Source organism: Schistocerca americana, chromosome 4 (genome assembly GCF_021461395.2).
Source record: "Schistocerca americana isolate TAMUIC-IGC-003095 chromosome 4, iqSchAmer2.1, whole genome shotgun sequence".
NCBI classification, from domain to species: Eukaryota; Metazoa; Arthropoda; class Insecta; order Orthoptera; family Acrididae; genus Schistocerca; species Schistocerca americana.
In genome coordinates, this window is record NC_060122.1 from 532,101,405 (window position 1) to 532,118,094 (window position 16,690).

Sequence of the window (16,690 nt, forward strand, 5' to 3'; positions counted from 1 at the left end):
CACCCCCGAAGCATACCTTGCAGCTGTGGATACTCTGCCATTTGCCATGGCCAAGGGCATCGCTCAATCTCTCCCTGATTGAGAATGCGTGGGATGCCTCAGTGCATGTCTTCAGGACTCTACCTCCACCCTCCAGTCTGTAGGATGTGAGCAGTCAGGGGCAAGTGGCATGGGATGGAATATCACATGACTGCATCTCAGACCTGTACGATTCCATGCCACATGTCTTGATGCTTGCATTCACAACCATAGGAACCCCAACACCATACTAGCATGTACATTTTGTTTCCGTGCAGCACAGTACGTGGTGGTCCTTTCCAATTGAACGTGTAATCATTTCATATGTACGGTACCACCTACCTGCTTGCCAGCAATGATCACAGTTTCTTGTCCTTTTAGGTGCAGCTCTTTTTATGAGAGAGAATGTACAGTGATTAAGCTTTTAATGATGAAATTAAATCAGTCTGTAACAATGAGAAAAACACAGAAATTGCTCATAATTTCGTCAAACTAAATTTGAAACGAATTTTCAGATTAAGTCTACATTCATACAGCTGCAGACATTTAGATTGCAATTTTATGTGCTTCTCACAAAGATGCACTCGTTTTCCAAAATAATACAAAATACATATTGTTCTCTGTACACTATATGACTCATTGATGTTGCCCTCAGAGTGCTCGCAGGTGGAGTTCTGTGCTATTGTAGAAAAGAATGTTTTATGTAGCTCTGAAGTTTTGTTTCGAATAGGAATTGTCTTATTAGACATAAAATGTTGTCATTTATTCCAAGAGCAAGGACAATATTATGGAAATGGAAGAGGATGTAGATAAAGATGAAATGGGAGATATGATACTGCGTGAAGAGTTTGACAGAGCACTGAAAGACCTGAGTCGAAACAAGGCCCCCGGAGTAGACAATATTCCATTGGAACTACTGACGGCCGTGGGAGAGCCAGTCCTGACAAAACTCTACCATCTGGTGAGCAAGATGTATGAAACAGGCGAAATACCCTCAGACTTCAAGAAGAATATAATAATTCCAATCCCAAAGAAAGCAGGTGTTGACAGATGTGAAAATTACCGAACTATCAGCTTAATAAGTCACAGCTGCAAAATACTAACACGAATTCTTTACAGACGAATGGAAAAACTAGTAGAAGCCAACCTCGGGGAAGATCAGTTTGGATTCCGTAGAAACACTGGAACACGTGAGGCAATACTGACCTTACGACTTATCGTAGAAGAAAGATTAAGGAAAGGCAAACCTACGTTTCTAGCATTTGTAGACTTAGAGAAAGCTTTTGACAATGTTGACTGGAATACTCTCTTTCAAATTCTAAAGGTGGCAGGGGTAAAATACAGGGAGCGAAAGGCTATTTACAATTTGTACAGAAACCAGATGGCAGTTATAAGAGTCGAGGGACATGAAAGGGAAGCAGTGGTTGGGAAGGGGGTGAGACAGGGTTGTAGCCTCTCCCCGATGTTGTTCAATCTGTATATTGAGCAAGCAGTAAAGGAAACAAAAGAAAAATTCGGAGTAGGTATTAAAATTCATGGAGAAGAAATAAAAACTTTGAGGTTCGCCGATGACATTGTAATTCTGTCAGAGACAGCAAAGGACTTGGAAGAGCAGTTGAATGGAATGGACAGTGTCTTGAAAGGAGGATATAAGATGAACATCAACAAAAGCAAAACAAGGATAATGGAATGTAGTCTAATTAAGTCGGGTGATGCTGAGGGAATTAGATTAGGAAATGAGGCACTTAAAGTAGTAAAGGAGTTCTGCTATTTGGGGAGCAAAATAACTGATGATGGTCGAAGTAGAGAGGATATAAAATGTAGGCTGGCAATGGCAAGGAAAGCGTTTATGAAGAAGAGAAATTTGTTAACATCCAGTATTGATTTAAGTGTCAGGAAGTCATTTCTGAAAGTATTTGTATGGAGTGTAGCCATGTATGGAAGTGAAACATGGACGATAAATAGTTTGGACAAGAAGAGAATAGAAGCTTTTGAAATGTGGTGCTACAGAAGAATGCTGAAGATTAGATGGGTAGATCACATATCTAATGAGGAAGTATTGAATAGGATTGGGGAGAAGAGAAGTTTGTGGCACAACTTGACCAGAAGAAGGGATCGGTTGGTAGGACATGTTCTGAGGCATCAAGGGATCACCAATTTAGTATTGGAGGGCAGCGTGGGGGGTAAAAATCGTAGAGGGAGACCAAGAGATGAATACACTAAGCAGATTCAGAAGGATGTAGGTTGCAGTAGGTACTGGGAGATGAAAAAGCTTGCACAGGATAGAGTAGCATGGAGAGCTGCATCAAACCAGTCTCAGGACTGAAGACCACAACAACAACAACATTCTGATTTTCTTTTTCCTTCCCCATCTCACCCCTCCTCCCCCCCCCCCCCCCCAAAAAAAAAAAAAAAAAAAAAAAAAAAAAAAAAAGAGAGAGAGATAAGACTCGTTTTTTTCTTTTTGTGGTCCCTGTTAAAGTTGCAATACTGCTTGCAGCAGCAATTATATCTGATTGTGTTTCCGTTTTGCTAGAAACTGTTCACAGATACCTTAGTTCCTAGACCAAGCTTAATTGATTTGACAGGATGCCCTTAGTACTACCATTTTTAAAACACCAATTTTTAGCTTTTGACAGTGACACTTACAGGTCTGATAGGGATTAACTTGCGGTATATTTTGCACCAGAGTGATCTGTCCAGTGAAGGGGAAAGAGCTATTAACTACTTACATTTATTTAAATTAAATGTTTTGTATTCATTTTGCATACTGGAGGCAATGATATGTTCCTTTACCACCCAAATTACAAAAAAACCTTTGTTCAAGACTGCATTTGCAAATAAAATTCTCCACTGTTAACCTATACCATATAAACGTCTTAATTATCAAGCAATACTCTGGTCAGGACATGATAATTGTTTTTTGACAAAACATACAGATCTCTTTTATGCACTATCTTCACTGATGAAATTTATACATTTGCGTAATCTCGTCATACTACCTAACTATGTGAATTGATCGATTTTTCACATTCTGAACTAGCCACCCTATTTTTCTCTATTGTCTTTTTTAAAAATTATTTGCTTTCTTATTGCACAAAGCCCCCTAACATTGTGGACTGCTCCAGAAAAGCTTTTTCCAGTGCTGTCTTTAACTACCTTGAACCTTGCACTGGATCCCTGTATTACAATACATTTGTTCTTATAGTCTGTTTGTTGAAGTAAAAGCTTACCCTTTTGAGAAAGAAACATCTGGTTCAACAGCTAATGAGGCCTTAAGATCTAAGTAAAATCTTTGGTGCATAGTACATTACTTTTGATAGCATTATTTACATTGCATGAAATGTATTCATAGTTACAAATATGGACAACCACGAATGATGGAGTGATGCCAATGAAAATTTGTGCTGGACCGGGACAAAATCCGGATTTCCCACTTATCACAAACAGGAGCACTGGGATATCTGAGTATGCTCCACTGTCAGACCCCACCTCCCATATGTCACCAACCATGTGACTACAACCTATGCTCGTACGTTCATTATGTGTATTCCCGTACAGGGGAGACATTTTGATTGAAAGTCGCTTGCATGGTATCATGGAATAAATATCATTTTGCAGTGCCTGTGTTGTTCAGAATTACAGTGCAATGTTCCAAGCATAGCAGTAACTGATGATTGTCCATATTTGCAACTACGAATACATTTGATATATTTCATAATGGCTGTAGTGCCCGCAGTACCTGTTCCTTCAGACATGCATGCATGTCCAAAGGCATATTGCAGTGTAATTCTGAACAACACAGGCACTGCAGTATTGTAATTGTGTACACTGCATCCTACATTTCCAAAAGCATACAGTTTTTGTTGTTTTGTCACTGAAGGAACAATGGCTCAACAAACTGTGCATCATTACGTGAAGAAATATCATGCCTGGGCCTTACATGTAGGCTGGGTTGTGACTATGGCTTTGAAATTGATCCAGAAACCAGGTGTCCACGTTGTGAATGTAGGAATCCTTGTGATTCTATCCAGTGTTCTTTAGAGGAAGAATGTCAGATGGTGGAGGTAAACTGTGATGACGAATTCTGCCCGTCTGTACCTGCATGTGAGTGAAAGACATACATTTTAACTTGAGTGCTTTATTTCTACCTTTAACATACGTATTTAACACCTTCATGTCTATTTCTGTGTACAAATTGGTTCACTACCATTAAATGCATTTTCTGTTGGTGATATATTAAATGTTATGAAACTATAATATCGATTTTCAGCCTTATTTCAACTTTATGTGAATCTATCCACTTACTGCAGTGCTAATACACGGGGTGACCCAGTTGTCCCTACTGACAGATATTATGCAACACACAATGACTTCAAAAACCACATGCGAGATTTTCATATTCTCTCGTTTACTAAGTGCAAACTATTTGTCATACAGAAAAGAACAACAAGACCTTTCCGTAGGAAATTAAATGTAGTTAAATTTTGTTCTGGAATATGTTTTTGCTGGAGGCCACAGTTTTAGATTTATTCAAGTTAAATTTGTTAGAAGGTAACTTCTTACATTTTTCTTGGTTAATTCGAAAACCATGGCCTCTAGCAAAAACTTAACCCACTACAAAATTTAACTACATTTAATTTTCTTCAAATAGGCCCTTTTCATTTTTTATGTTAAACAAATAGTTTGCACGTAGCGACTGAGATAATATAAAAATCTTGCAAGTGATCTTTGAAGGCATTGCGGGTTGCATGAAACCTATAAATAGGGGCAGCTGAATCGCCCTGCCTACTGAAGCTTGCATTCATATCTAAATACCATTATGGAATTCATTCACTAAAACACTGAAAAGGCTGAGTGTATAAATTCACTGACTAGAGAACGATTTTGATCTCAGTTCAGAAAACGAATGTACTTTACAAACTCACTATGTTGTGTAACACTAAACTTGAATCAACATAATGAGGTTCAGTGATGATCTGAATTAGTGTAACACACACTTGTCAGCACTGCTGAATCCGCTATCAGCACAGTTATTGTACTTCCACTGCAGGTGAAGGTTTTGTGTAATAAAGATGGAGGAAAATAAGTGGAACAAACTTATCAGACGTCTTCAGGAAATTTCTCCATGACCAAAAAACATTGAAGTTGTCAGATAGCCATTAAGTAAATGAAACAAAAGAAAATATTTCTAAATGCATAGCGCTCCCCCTCCCCATGGACTATGGACCTTGCCGTTGGTGTGGAGGCTCGCGTGCCTCAGCGATACAGATAGCCGTGCCGTAGGTGCAACCACAAAGGAGGGGTATCTATTGAGAGGCCAGACAAATATGTGGTTCTTGAGGAGGGGCAGCAGCCTTTTCAGTAGTTGCAGGGGCAACAGTATGGATGATTGAATGATCTGGCCTTGTAACCCTAACCAAAACGGCTTGCTGTGTTGGTACTGCGAACGGCTGAAAGCAAGGGGGAACTACAGCCGTAATTTTTCCCGAGGGCATGCAGCTTTACTATATGGTTAAATGATGATGGTTTCCTCTTGGGTAAAATATTCCGGTGGTAAAATAGTCCCCCATTCGGATCTCCGAGCGGGATACTACTCAGGAGGATGTAGTTATCAAGAGAAAGAAAACTGGCGTTCTACAGATTGGAGCATGGAATGTCAGATCCCTTAATTGGACAGGTAGGTCAGAAAATTTAAAAAGGGAAATGGATAGGTTAAAGTTAGATATAGTGGGAATTAGTGAAGTTCGGTGGTGGGATGAACAAGACTTCTGGTCAGGTGAATACAGCGTTATAAATACAAAACCAAATAGGGGTAATGCAGCAGTAGGTTTAATAACGAATAAAAAAAATAGGAATGCGGGTAAGCTACTACAAACAGCATAGTGAAAGCATTATTGTGGCCAAGATAGATACGAAGCCCACCCCCACCACAGTAGTACACGTTTATATGCCAACTAGCTCCGCAGATGATGAAGAGATTGATGAAATGTATGATGAGATATAGAACTTTTTCAGATAGTGAAGGGAGGCGAAATTTAATAGTCGTGGGTGACTGGAATTCGATAGTAGGAAAAAGAAGAGAAGGAAATGTAGTAGGTGAATATGGAATGGGGGTAAGGAATGAAAGAGGAAGCTGCCTGGTAGAATTTTGCACAGAGCATAACTTAATCATAGCTAACACTTGGTTCAAGAATCATAAAAGAAGGTTGTACACATGGAAGAGGCCTGGAGATACTTGAAGGTCTCAGATAGATTATATAATGGTAAGACAGAGGTTTAGGAACCAGATTTTAAACTGTAAGACATTTCCAGGGGCAGATGTGGACTCTGACCACGATCTATTGGTTATGAACTGTAGATTAAAACTGAAGAAAGTGCAAAAAGGTGGGAATTGAAGGAGATGGCGCCTGGATAAATTGACAGAACCAGGGGTTTTAGAGTGTTTCAGGGAAAGCATTAGGGAACAATTGACAAGAATGGCAGAAAGAAATACAGTAGAAGAAGAATGGGTAGTTTTGAGAGATGAAATAGTGAAGGCAGCAGAGGCTCAAGTAGGTAAAAAGACGTGGGCTAGTAGAAATCCTTGGGTAACAGAAGATACATTGAATTTACTTGATGCAAGGAGAAAATATAAAAACGCATAAATGAAGCAGACAAAAAGGAATACAAGTGTCTCAAAAGAGATCGACAGGAAGTGCAAAATGGCTAAGCAGGGATTGCTAGACAAATGTAAGGATGTAGGGACATATGTCACTAGGCGTAAGATAGAGACTGCCTACAGGAAAATTAAAGAGACCTTTGGAGAAAGAGAACCGCTTGCATGAATATCAAGCACTCAGATGGAAACCCAGTTCTAAGCAAAGAAGGGAAAGCAGAAAGGTGGAAGGAGTATATAGTGGGTCTATACAGGGGCGATGTACTTGAGGACGATATTATGGAAATGGAAGAGGATGTAGATGAAGGTGAAATGGGAGATATGATACTACATGAAGAGTTTGACAAAGCACTGAAAGACCTGAGTCGAAACAAGGCTCCGGGAGTAGACAACATTCCATTAGAACTACTGATAGCCTTGGGAGAGCCAGTCCTGACAAAACTATCATCTGGTGAGCAAGGTGTATGAGACAGGCGAAATACCCTCAGACTTCAAGAAGAATATAATAATTCCACTCCCAAAAAAAGCGGGTGCTGACAGATGTGAAAATTACTAAACTATCAGTTTAATAAGTCATGGCTGCAAAATACTAACGCGAATTCTTTACAGACGAATGAAGAAACTGGTAGAAGCGGACCTCGGGGAAGATCAGTTTGGATTCCATAGAAATGTTGGAACACGTGAGGCAATACTGACCCTATGACTTATCTTAGAATATAGATTAAGGAAAGGCAAACCTATGTTTTTAGCATTTGTAGACTTAGAGAAGACTTTTGAAGATGTTGACTGTAATATCTCTTTCAAATTCTGAAGGTGTCAGGGGTAAATTACAGGGAGCGAAAGGCTATTTACAATTTGCACAGAAACCAGATGGCCATTATAAGAGTCGAGGGGCATGACAGGGAAGCAGTGGTTGGAAAGGGAATGAGACATGGTGGTAGTTTATCCCCAATGTTATTCAATCTGTATATTGAGCAAGCAGTAAAGGAAACAAAAGAAAAATTCATAGTGGGAATTGAAATCCACGGAGAAGAAATAAAAACTTTAAGGTTCGCCGATGATGTTGTAATACTGTCTGAGACAGCAAAGGACCTGGAAGAGCAGTTGAACGGGGATATAAGATCAACATCAACAAAAGCAAAATGAGGATAATGGAATGTAGTCGAATTAAACTGGGTGATGCTGAGGGAATTAGATTAGGAAATGAGACACTTAAAGCAGTAAATGAGTTTTGCTATTTGTAGAGCAAAATAACTGATGATGGTCAAAGTAGAGAGGATATAAAATGTAGACTGGCAATGGAAAGAAAAGCATTTCTGAGTAAGAGAAATTTGTTAACATCAAGTTTAGATTTAAGTGTCAGGAAGTCGTTTTTGAAAGTATTTGTATGGAGTGTAGCCATCTATGGAAGTGAAACGTGGACAATAAACAGTTTAGACAAGAAGAGAATAGAAGGTTTCGAAATGTGGTGCTACAGAAGAATGCTATGGATTAGATAGGTAGATCACATAACTAATGAGGAGGTGTTGAATAGAATTGAGGAGAAGAGAAATTTGTGGCACAACTTGAGTAGAAGAAGGGATCAGTTGGTGGGACATGTTGAGGCATCAAGGAATCACCAGTTTAGTATTGGAGAGCTGCGTGGAGGGTAAAAATAGTAGAGGGAGACCAAGAGGTGAATACACTAAGCAGATTCAGAATGATGTGGGTTACAGTAGGTACTGGGAGATGATGAAGCTTGCACAGGATAGAGCAGCACGGAGAGCTGCATCAAACCAGGTTCTGGACTGAAGACCACAACAACAACAGTGCTGTTCTACAGAACGCTGCTCCCAAAGTCACCCAGAAACCTAGGGAAACAGCATGTGGTATGTTCAAACAGTGTGATTTCAAAACATAGAGCTGTCATAATTATCTTTATAAACAATACTGTAGAGAGAATATTCAGCAGCTGACACTTCACAGGCACCTAGTTGGCACTGCCGATTTTACTACGAACAGAAACTGGAAATGACAGTGGTGCCATGTCTGGATTTCAGAAGCTTACTGAGCATAATGAAAATATACGTATCACAGATCATTGACCATAGGTTTAGGCAACTTCCTACGTCAATGAAAGTTTTAGTAGATTATGGGTTTTAGAGACATTGTTATTCAGTGCTAGAGAACTATTGGCTGCTTAGATGGAGCTGTCACCAACCTGAAGGTTGGTTTGACAACAACAGTGATTTGCTAGGGATAGTCCTCTTGGAGTTGGTGTACCCTCGCCTTTCTCAAATCTTTGAACAGACTTACCATAAGTTTAATGTGGCCTCAAACCACAATGCTGCTCAGCATTTTTCACTGTAATAGACATTGCCAACATGAAAGAAGCGACAAAGAAAGAGAAAAAAGAAATACTGGACCCAGCCTGCAATCAAATTCCAGTCCTTACATATCAAATTCCAGTACATAACCAGTGAGACACAACTGCAGTTAGAAATTACCTAATAAACACAAATTTGCTCATTGACTTGGATGTGCCTACTATTTCTATTCATCAATGTGCATGCAATTGTCATTGCTATTTAAGCATTCATTTGTTAGTTAAAAGCTTAATTTGAATTGTGTAATTACTGCTAATCAAGCATAGAGAGCATTTTTAGAGATGTTTAATTATTATTGGCTGCTGGTGAACTCTACATACTTAACTTAACCAAATGGTTGAAGTTTCACTACCTCATTCTGCCACTAAGTGTCTTATGAAATATTTAAACTTTCTCACATGAATGAGTCTTCCCCAGCAATTTTTGTGGGAGCAATTATTATCTGCACTTATTGTGTACATCTCTGATATTCCACCTTAACCTAGCAGTAAAGATCGAAAAAAGTAATGTGAACTTAGGACGTATTGGAATGTTACCAACAACTACTTTATTATTTACTTCTTTTTAACTTGAATAAAAAGTTCTCTGTTGACTTGCCACATCAAACTTGAATAAAATCTACATCTACATCTACATCTACATTTACACTCCACAAGCCACCCAACAGTATGTGGCGGAGGGCACTTTACGTGCCACTGTCATTACCTCTGTTTCCTGTTCCAGTCGTGTATGTTTTAATGACTATGTCACACTTAAATCCTCACAATGATGGTGGAGGTGCTGATCAAAAGCTTGAGATTTTTATCTGAATTTGACATTGCAAGTTAACCAAGAACTTTCGATCCAAGGACTCTGTCACAAAATACTTTGTAGGCGTATTATTTTCTACCAGTATTTACACAAAATAAAATGTGTTCTTTTGTTGTGTCACTACATTATGCGCTGACGACTACATTTGAACGTGACTGGATATGCAAAATTTTGCTATTCAGAGTTGATCCTAGTTTACATCAAAATAATCTAATATATCACAGATTTCTGATTTAATTTTTTGTGCTAATCAAAGATCAACAACATTGTATAATTGGCCCTAAAGTAAAGAGCCATACATGTAGACTGAAACAAAAATGTCCTCATCATAACTAACAATTGTAATTACATGTAAATTGAAGAGGGTTCAATGCTGTCACCTGCAGCAGGACATTAAGCAGAATCAGCGGCAATGAATGAAAATTTGTACTAGACTGGGATTCGAACCCGGGGTCTCCTGCTTATTAGGCAGGTGTGGTAACCACTGCGCCATCTGGGACATAGTGTTATCGCAATTGCATGAATTATCTCAGCACATCTCATGGCCGATCCACATTCCCACTGAGAGCCACCTGTCTACAGTCCCTGTCCATTTACTCCCGTTTGTTACTCAGAGATTCCCACAGGAAGTCGGATGTATTTGTGCATCCACACTGAGAAGGTGGATCCATTGCCCATCTAAGTTATCAGTTATACAAATGTATGGTGTCCTAAAGAACAGACATCATGCATTCATATACTTGTAATTACATTACACAAAGTGATATACACGTATATTTTGGAGTTAGTGTTATTGTAAATATGCACCTTTATAAAAACTTGTCTCATTATAGGTCTGCCCAAGAAACCTGGCCAGTGTCCATATCTAATACCAATGAATTCTGGATCTTGTGACTATGAATGTAAGTCAGACAATGACTGCAATTCCACATCAAAATGCTGTTCTAATGGATGTGGAACACAGTGTATTGAGCCTGTTCTTCTTACAGGTACAGTACAACTTATATTTCCTTTTGTGAAAGAACATCATGTTCTGTAGATTTCAGTGTGAGAAAGTGTACTGATAGATTAGGAATGATGAACCTGTCTCTCTGCATTACATTGTCACTAATTGTAGTACTTTTGACAATGTTGGAAAAGACAGATTACTACTTACTGTAAAGAAGATATGTTAAGTTGCAGACGGGTACAATTAAAACATACTTATAAAGGCTTTAATTGTGCCTGTCTGCAACTAAATGTGTCTTTTTTATGGTAAATAGTAATCCGTCTTTTACTACAGTGTTGATATTCCTATCTGAAGTTTCCATTGTTTAATAATACTATTGAACATTTTTGACAAGTTGAGAATGAGTTTCAAATGGGGAATCAGCTTTAATTTGTCATCTTAGTACTGGTATTGTTCATGCCCCTAGAACTATTCACTGTGCGTACTGTACATGTGGGGAAGGTGGGGTGGGGGGAACACTTGCTACTTAAGAGAAAGGCAAAGAAGGGCTACTACTTTTCTAATCACACTATTACAATTGTGTTTACAGGTTAGACTGAGAAATACCAAGTGAATATGGAAGCATTAGAATCTGATAAAATATAAAAGAAAATAGGAGTTTTAGATATAAGGTAACAATATTGAATGGAAAGATTGCTAGTCCCGTGTAGAGGAGGCACTGAGTCGCAGACAGGCACAGTGAAAGAAGTACTACAAATAATTCAAGCTTTCAGACAGTGTACTTCCTCAGAAGTAGAACTCTCACAGATTCACACTGCAGCAACACACACAGGGCTACTTTTGTGTGTGTGTGTGTGTGTGTGTGTGTGTGTGTGTGTGTGTGAGAGAGAGAGAGAGAGAGAGAGAGAGAGAGAGAGAGAGAGAGAGAGAGCGCATTCTACATCTGAGGAAGGACTTTGTCCAAAAGCTTAAATATTTGCAATATTTCTTCCATTGTGTCCATCTGCGACTCAATACCTTCTCTATGTGGTGAGTAGCAATCTATCCTTTCCATGTTATTGTTAATCCATCCTGGACTTTCCACTGTTTGATTATGTATAAAATAATGTAGTTCCATTCTTTTGGCATTATTGTTTGTTAAAAATCCAGCTCCCAGAAAGAATGGCCTGAATGAATCCAAACTTGGGCAGGGGGATTATGGAACAGTGTACCAACAATAAGTGATAAACATTGAAGAAAGCTGGCTTTCGTATAGGCAGAACAGTGCCCTCTCTTTTGTAATCATAAAAGCCATTGTTATGCTAAGAGTCAGTGAGAAGCCATTAGACTAAGTGGAAATATGAATATAAATGCCAGTATGGCTTGTCAGATCAGCATGTTAGTAAGTTTGAATAGTGCAGAATACAAGGGCTCCAGGAGATGACTTTGTTATACACTAAAAGTTTGTCCATGTTTAGCAACAATTTTGTTGCACATGGAAAACCAGAGGGTAGAAGAGAGTTAGGTACTGGATCATGCATTGTGACCAAAGCAGAGTGTGACTGTATTACTGTATTTACTCGAATCTAAGTCACACTTTTTTTCCGGTTTTTGTAATCCAAAAAACTGCCTGCGGCTTAGAATCAAGTGCAAAGCAAGCGGAAGTTCAGAAAAATGTTGGTAGGTGCTTCCACAACTAACTTCTGCCATCGAATACATGTAGCGCTACACAGGCATGCTTTGTAGGCACAAAGATAAATACTGGTGCCAAAACCTCTGCGTCAGTAAATAAATTTATAAAAAAAGGTGGAAAACGAGCTTTTTTCTCCGCCCTGAGTTTCGACCACTGCATTTTCATACATTATCCAACGAAGTAAATGCAAATTCCGTATTGTTCATCTTTGAATGTAGCAGCATTTCAATGTACTACAAAAATCTGACTGGCAAGACTGTTTGGGATGTTTGTCAATATGGCCAACTCTACGTTCTGAATTTTTTCCTACCTGTGAGAAGAGATGGTTGCTAATAGGAACTTTTATGAATTGTGAATCATATGCAGTATTCTCTTCACCATAAGAATAATACAAATATAAACATTTTGCCATGTATTCTTTCATGTTTGCTGCTATCTCATTTAATTCCTGTCTGCCTCATAAACTACGAAACTAGAGTGAGACAATAGCAAACGTGGAAGAATATACATATCATGTCATGTTTATATTCATATTATTCTTATGCCTAATAGTGAAACAGTCAGAAATGAAGCATGGCAATTGACTAGATTTTTAAATCTAAGATGACTAATTTCTGTGCAGAATGTAATGTACTAAAGAGGCGCCTGCAAAGATTTTCAAATGGAGAAAAATTTTCTCTAGGCTCTGGTTCAGAACATCTTCTATCATACACTATCTATAATTTGGTTCTTGTTGATCATTTTCAAAGAAAGCAGCAGTGTAAGTAACAACAAATTGCAGTCTCTTGCCATCATTTCGCTAATGAGACGATTCCTCTCTTATTTTTTTAAATTGTAAGCAGCGGTAGCGCGTACAAAAGCAAGCCGCGCCGCGAGCAGCGACAGGCCGTAAACACTCATTATCATCATGTGGGAAACAATGCACAACACAGTACAGTAATGCATTTTCAGCTTAGTGTGACATAAACACCTATAACAAAGAGAACAGCACTTATCAGATCAAAGAAAAATACGCAATCGATTCAAACCAGACAAAGCACGTGAAAAAGGAATCGTACCCGTATAAATACGGACGGAGCGCCTGACGCATAGCAATGGCTATCTGGTAAAGCTTAACTGCTAAGCTTACAACTCGAACCAAACTACTGTAGCTGTATCGTCATTCATTCGACCTAAATTGTGTCTCATATTACAATGGACCAACTTTGTTTTGATTTGAAGGTGCGGCCTAAAACTTTTCTCTCCCCTCGAATTTCGAGTCTCAAATTTCAGGTGCGGCTTAGATTCGGGAAAATTTTTTTTTCCTCGATTTCGAGTCTCATTTTTCAGGTGCGGCTTAGATTCGAGTAAATACGGTATTGTCCTTATGGCTCTAAGAGAGTATATCACTAAAGCACTGCCACAGGTGCAGACACAGTTGTGTCAAAGATTCAGTACCATATAATGTGGGAGCCTCCATTGTCCAGAAACGACAAAATGTCTCACACTGGAATTGCAGTCACGAATGCTGTTTCTGGTATACCTGAGTGGGGAAATGTAATGTCCTTGAATGTCTTCTGCTTGAAACTGTCCTACTGTGATTACATAGGTGATTGAAAACGCCCTGTGGAATTTCCCAGTTAACAGTGCCATATAGCATTTACATTTATACCATAATCATGTGAAACACTACTGTGTCGCCAATCTGGCTGTCAGCATTAATGAGTACTGAGTGACAGATGTCATTTGTTAGAGTTTGGGCTACAATTGGGTACAATGTGTGATCTAGATGCGTATGTTGAAGGCACTTTGAGCATCAACTGCTTCATTAGGGGTGGTTTAGAGCCCCACTACACTGCACCTCCTGCAGGTAACTCCACATAACATGTTTCAGCTGGATAGTGCCTGGTCATGTATGGTGGGAAGTGAACAGGCCTTTTTCGAAGAACAGAGAGTACTGTTGTTTACCTGCCGTTGGTCTGACTTTAAATATGTCTGTGGTATGGTTGGTCAAAAACATTTTTGTCATGGTAATTCAATAACTACTGTTGTCTTGTGAACTTTCATACAAACTGCTGAGTGAGGGGGACATACCCAGGCCTTCATTGACTGCATGCCCTGACATTTAGAAGCCCTGATATGTGGCCTTCACATCATAGTGAATTCTCAGTGTCACAGATCATGTACAGTTCTGTAATCCCAGTCACCCTTGCATTGTTATACATCAACACTGTGGTACATTATTTAAGTTACATACATTCTTGTTGCTGTTGCTATTTGTACAATATTATGCAGTCCTGATAACTTTCATAATAAAATAAAAGAAACTGATGACCAGAAGTGCACAAAGTATCTGCAGTAGTGCAGTTACATTGGTGTGCATTCTATCAGAGTGATGCAGTAAGTTGTTGTTGGTAAACATTATAGAAAATAAATCAATACTCTCTGTTTCTTGGAAATACTCTTATCCCCCAATCTGGAATTTTAAAATTATTAAGCATTTTTAGTTACAAGTCTATAATCACCATATGCTTGCCTTATGATGTAGCCAAGAGCTACCTTTACAATGCTGTAAAACTACCATTATTTTTCTTTAGAATATTTGGTTTATTTGTACAATGGATATTAACCTTTGTTTATTAATTTTGGCCTGTGATCCAGTAACAGAGCACTTTTTCTGATGTTAAGTGCCATCATTCCTCAATCAAATATAGTAAATTTTATATGGAATTTTTAAGTATTTCTTTTTGTTCACTTTGTTTCGATATTCAAATTCATCAGTTGCTGTAAATCCCAGAATCCAAAATATTGCCAACATGCTCTTGAAATTATGCTTCAGTTCTCTATCTATTTGCTAAATGTGTAAATATCAGTTTATTTTATTTTATTTTATTTTTATTTTTATTTATTGAAACCACAAACTCACATGCATAATATTCATTACCTTACTACTCATCTTTGCTATATCCAAGCAAGACCAGTACTGAGCATTCTTTAAAATATAGTTAATAATTTAGGAGTAGAGGATATCACTCACTGAATAGCAGAAGTATTTAACCCCCCCCCCCCCCCCCCCCCCCCCCCCCACACACACACACACACACACACACACACACACACACACACACCTGTGCTCCTACATTGTAGGTATAAAGCTGGCTGTGTGTGTGTGTGTGTGTGTGTCATTCATGTAGCTTGCAGTGGCCTGCTTCATGAAACTGTACAGACACCATGCAGTGCGATGACGCTGCAATGGCAGGCTTAGTTTTGAGTTTTATTTGAGCGGGGGGCTTTTATCGCTTGATCTGAGGGTTTGTTTCTTTTTTGTGTTGAGTCTGGCCTTTGGCCTACAGTTTTAGATTGTGGTTTTTAGTCTGTCTCTTGGTGGTTGGCTCTTTTTTTTTCCATGGTCGGCCAGCCACTGTAACACTCTGTGTGCTTTTAATTCCCTTTCTCTACTTTGTCTATGTCTGTCTTGTTCTGTGTCATCCTCGTCATTTCCGTTGCCTGTTTTTTTTTTCCCTTGTGGGTGTTTCATGGTCATGGAAAAAGGGACCGATAGCCTTTGTAGTCTGGTCCGTTCAACCCCCACAGACCAACCACACCATGCATTGCCGAACAGGTATTTGTGCTGCTAGCAAGATATTTTTCTGCTACGTTTAGGGGAATAACAATTTTGTTTCATACGCATGCACAAAAAAGCTCTCAGTAAAACATCTTTCATAATAACTCTGTATATTTTATAAATTATTATTCTTCTCTGGAAACTAACTGGAACAGATAACTCGGAACACCATTCATCATGAAAATATATTGGATCTAATGACAACAAATAGACCTGACCGCCGGCCGAAGTGGCCGTGCGGTTAAGGGCGCTGCAGTCTGGAACCGCAAGACCGCTACGGTCGCAGGTTCGAATCCTGCCTTGGGCATGGATGTTTGTGATGTCCTTAGGTTAGTTAGGTTTAAGTAGTTCTAAGTTCTAGGGGACTAATGACCTCAGCAGTTGAGTCCCATAGTGCTCAGAGCCATTTGAACCATTTTTTAGACCTGACCTCTTTGAGGATGTCCACGTCAAAACTGGTATCAGTGGCTATGATGCAGCCGTGGCAAATGATACAAGCACAAAGATATGTATGTTCAGTAAACAAGATAAAAGGTCAGTAACGTCATATCTCAATGAAGAACTGAAACTTTCAGCACAGGGCAGGAGCATGTAGAGGAATTCTGGCTCAAGT

At 39.0% G+C, this 16,690-nt stretch overlaps 1 protein-coding gene across 2 annotated transcripts in view; it reads left to right on the plus strand.

The window, feature by feature from the left end:
- The window catches only part of LOC124612716 (balbiani ring protein 3-like), a 249,852-nt gene that overhangs the window by 210,364 nt on the left and 22,798 nt on the right, over nt 1–16,690 (plus strand). For both annotated transcript variants that reach the window (XM_047141072.1, XM_047141073.1), the window contains 2 exons: nt 3,902–4,125; nt 10,686–10,841. In XM_047141072.1, the coding sequence (XP_046997028.1) occupies nt 3,902–4,125; nt 10,686–10,841 (380 nt within the window). The remainder of the gene's footprint in view (nt 1–3,901; nt 4,126–10,685; nt 10,842–16,690) is intronic.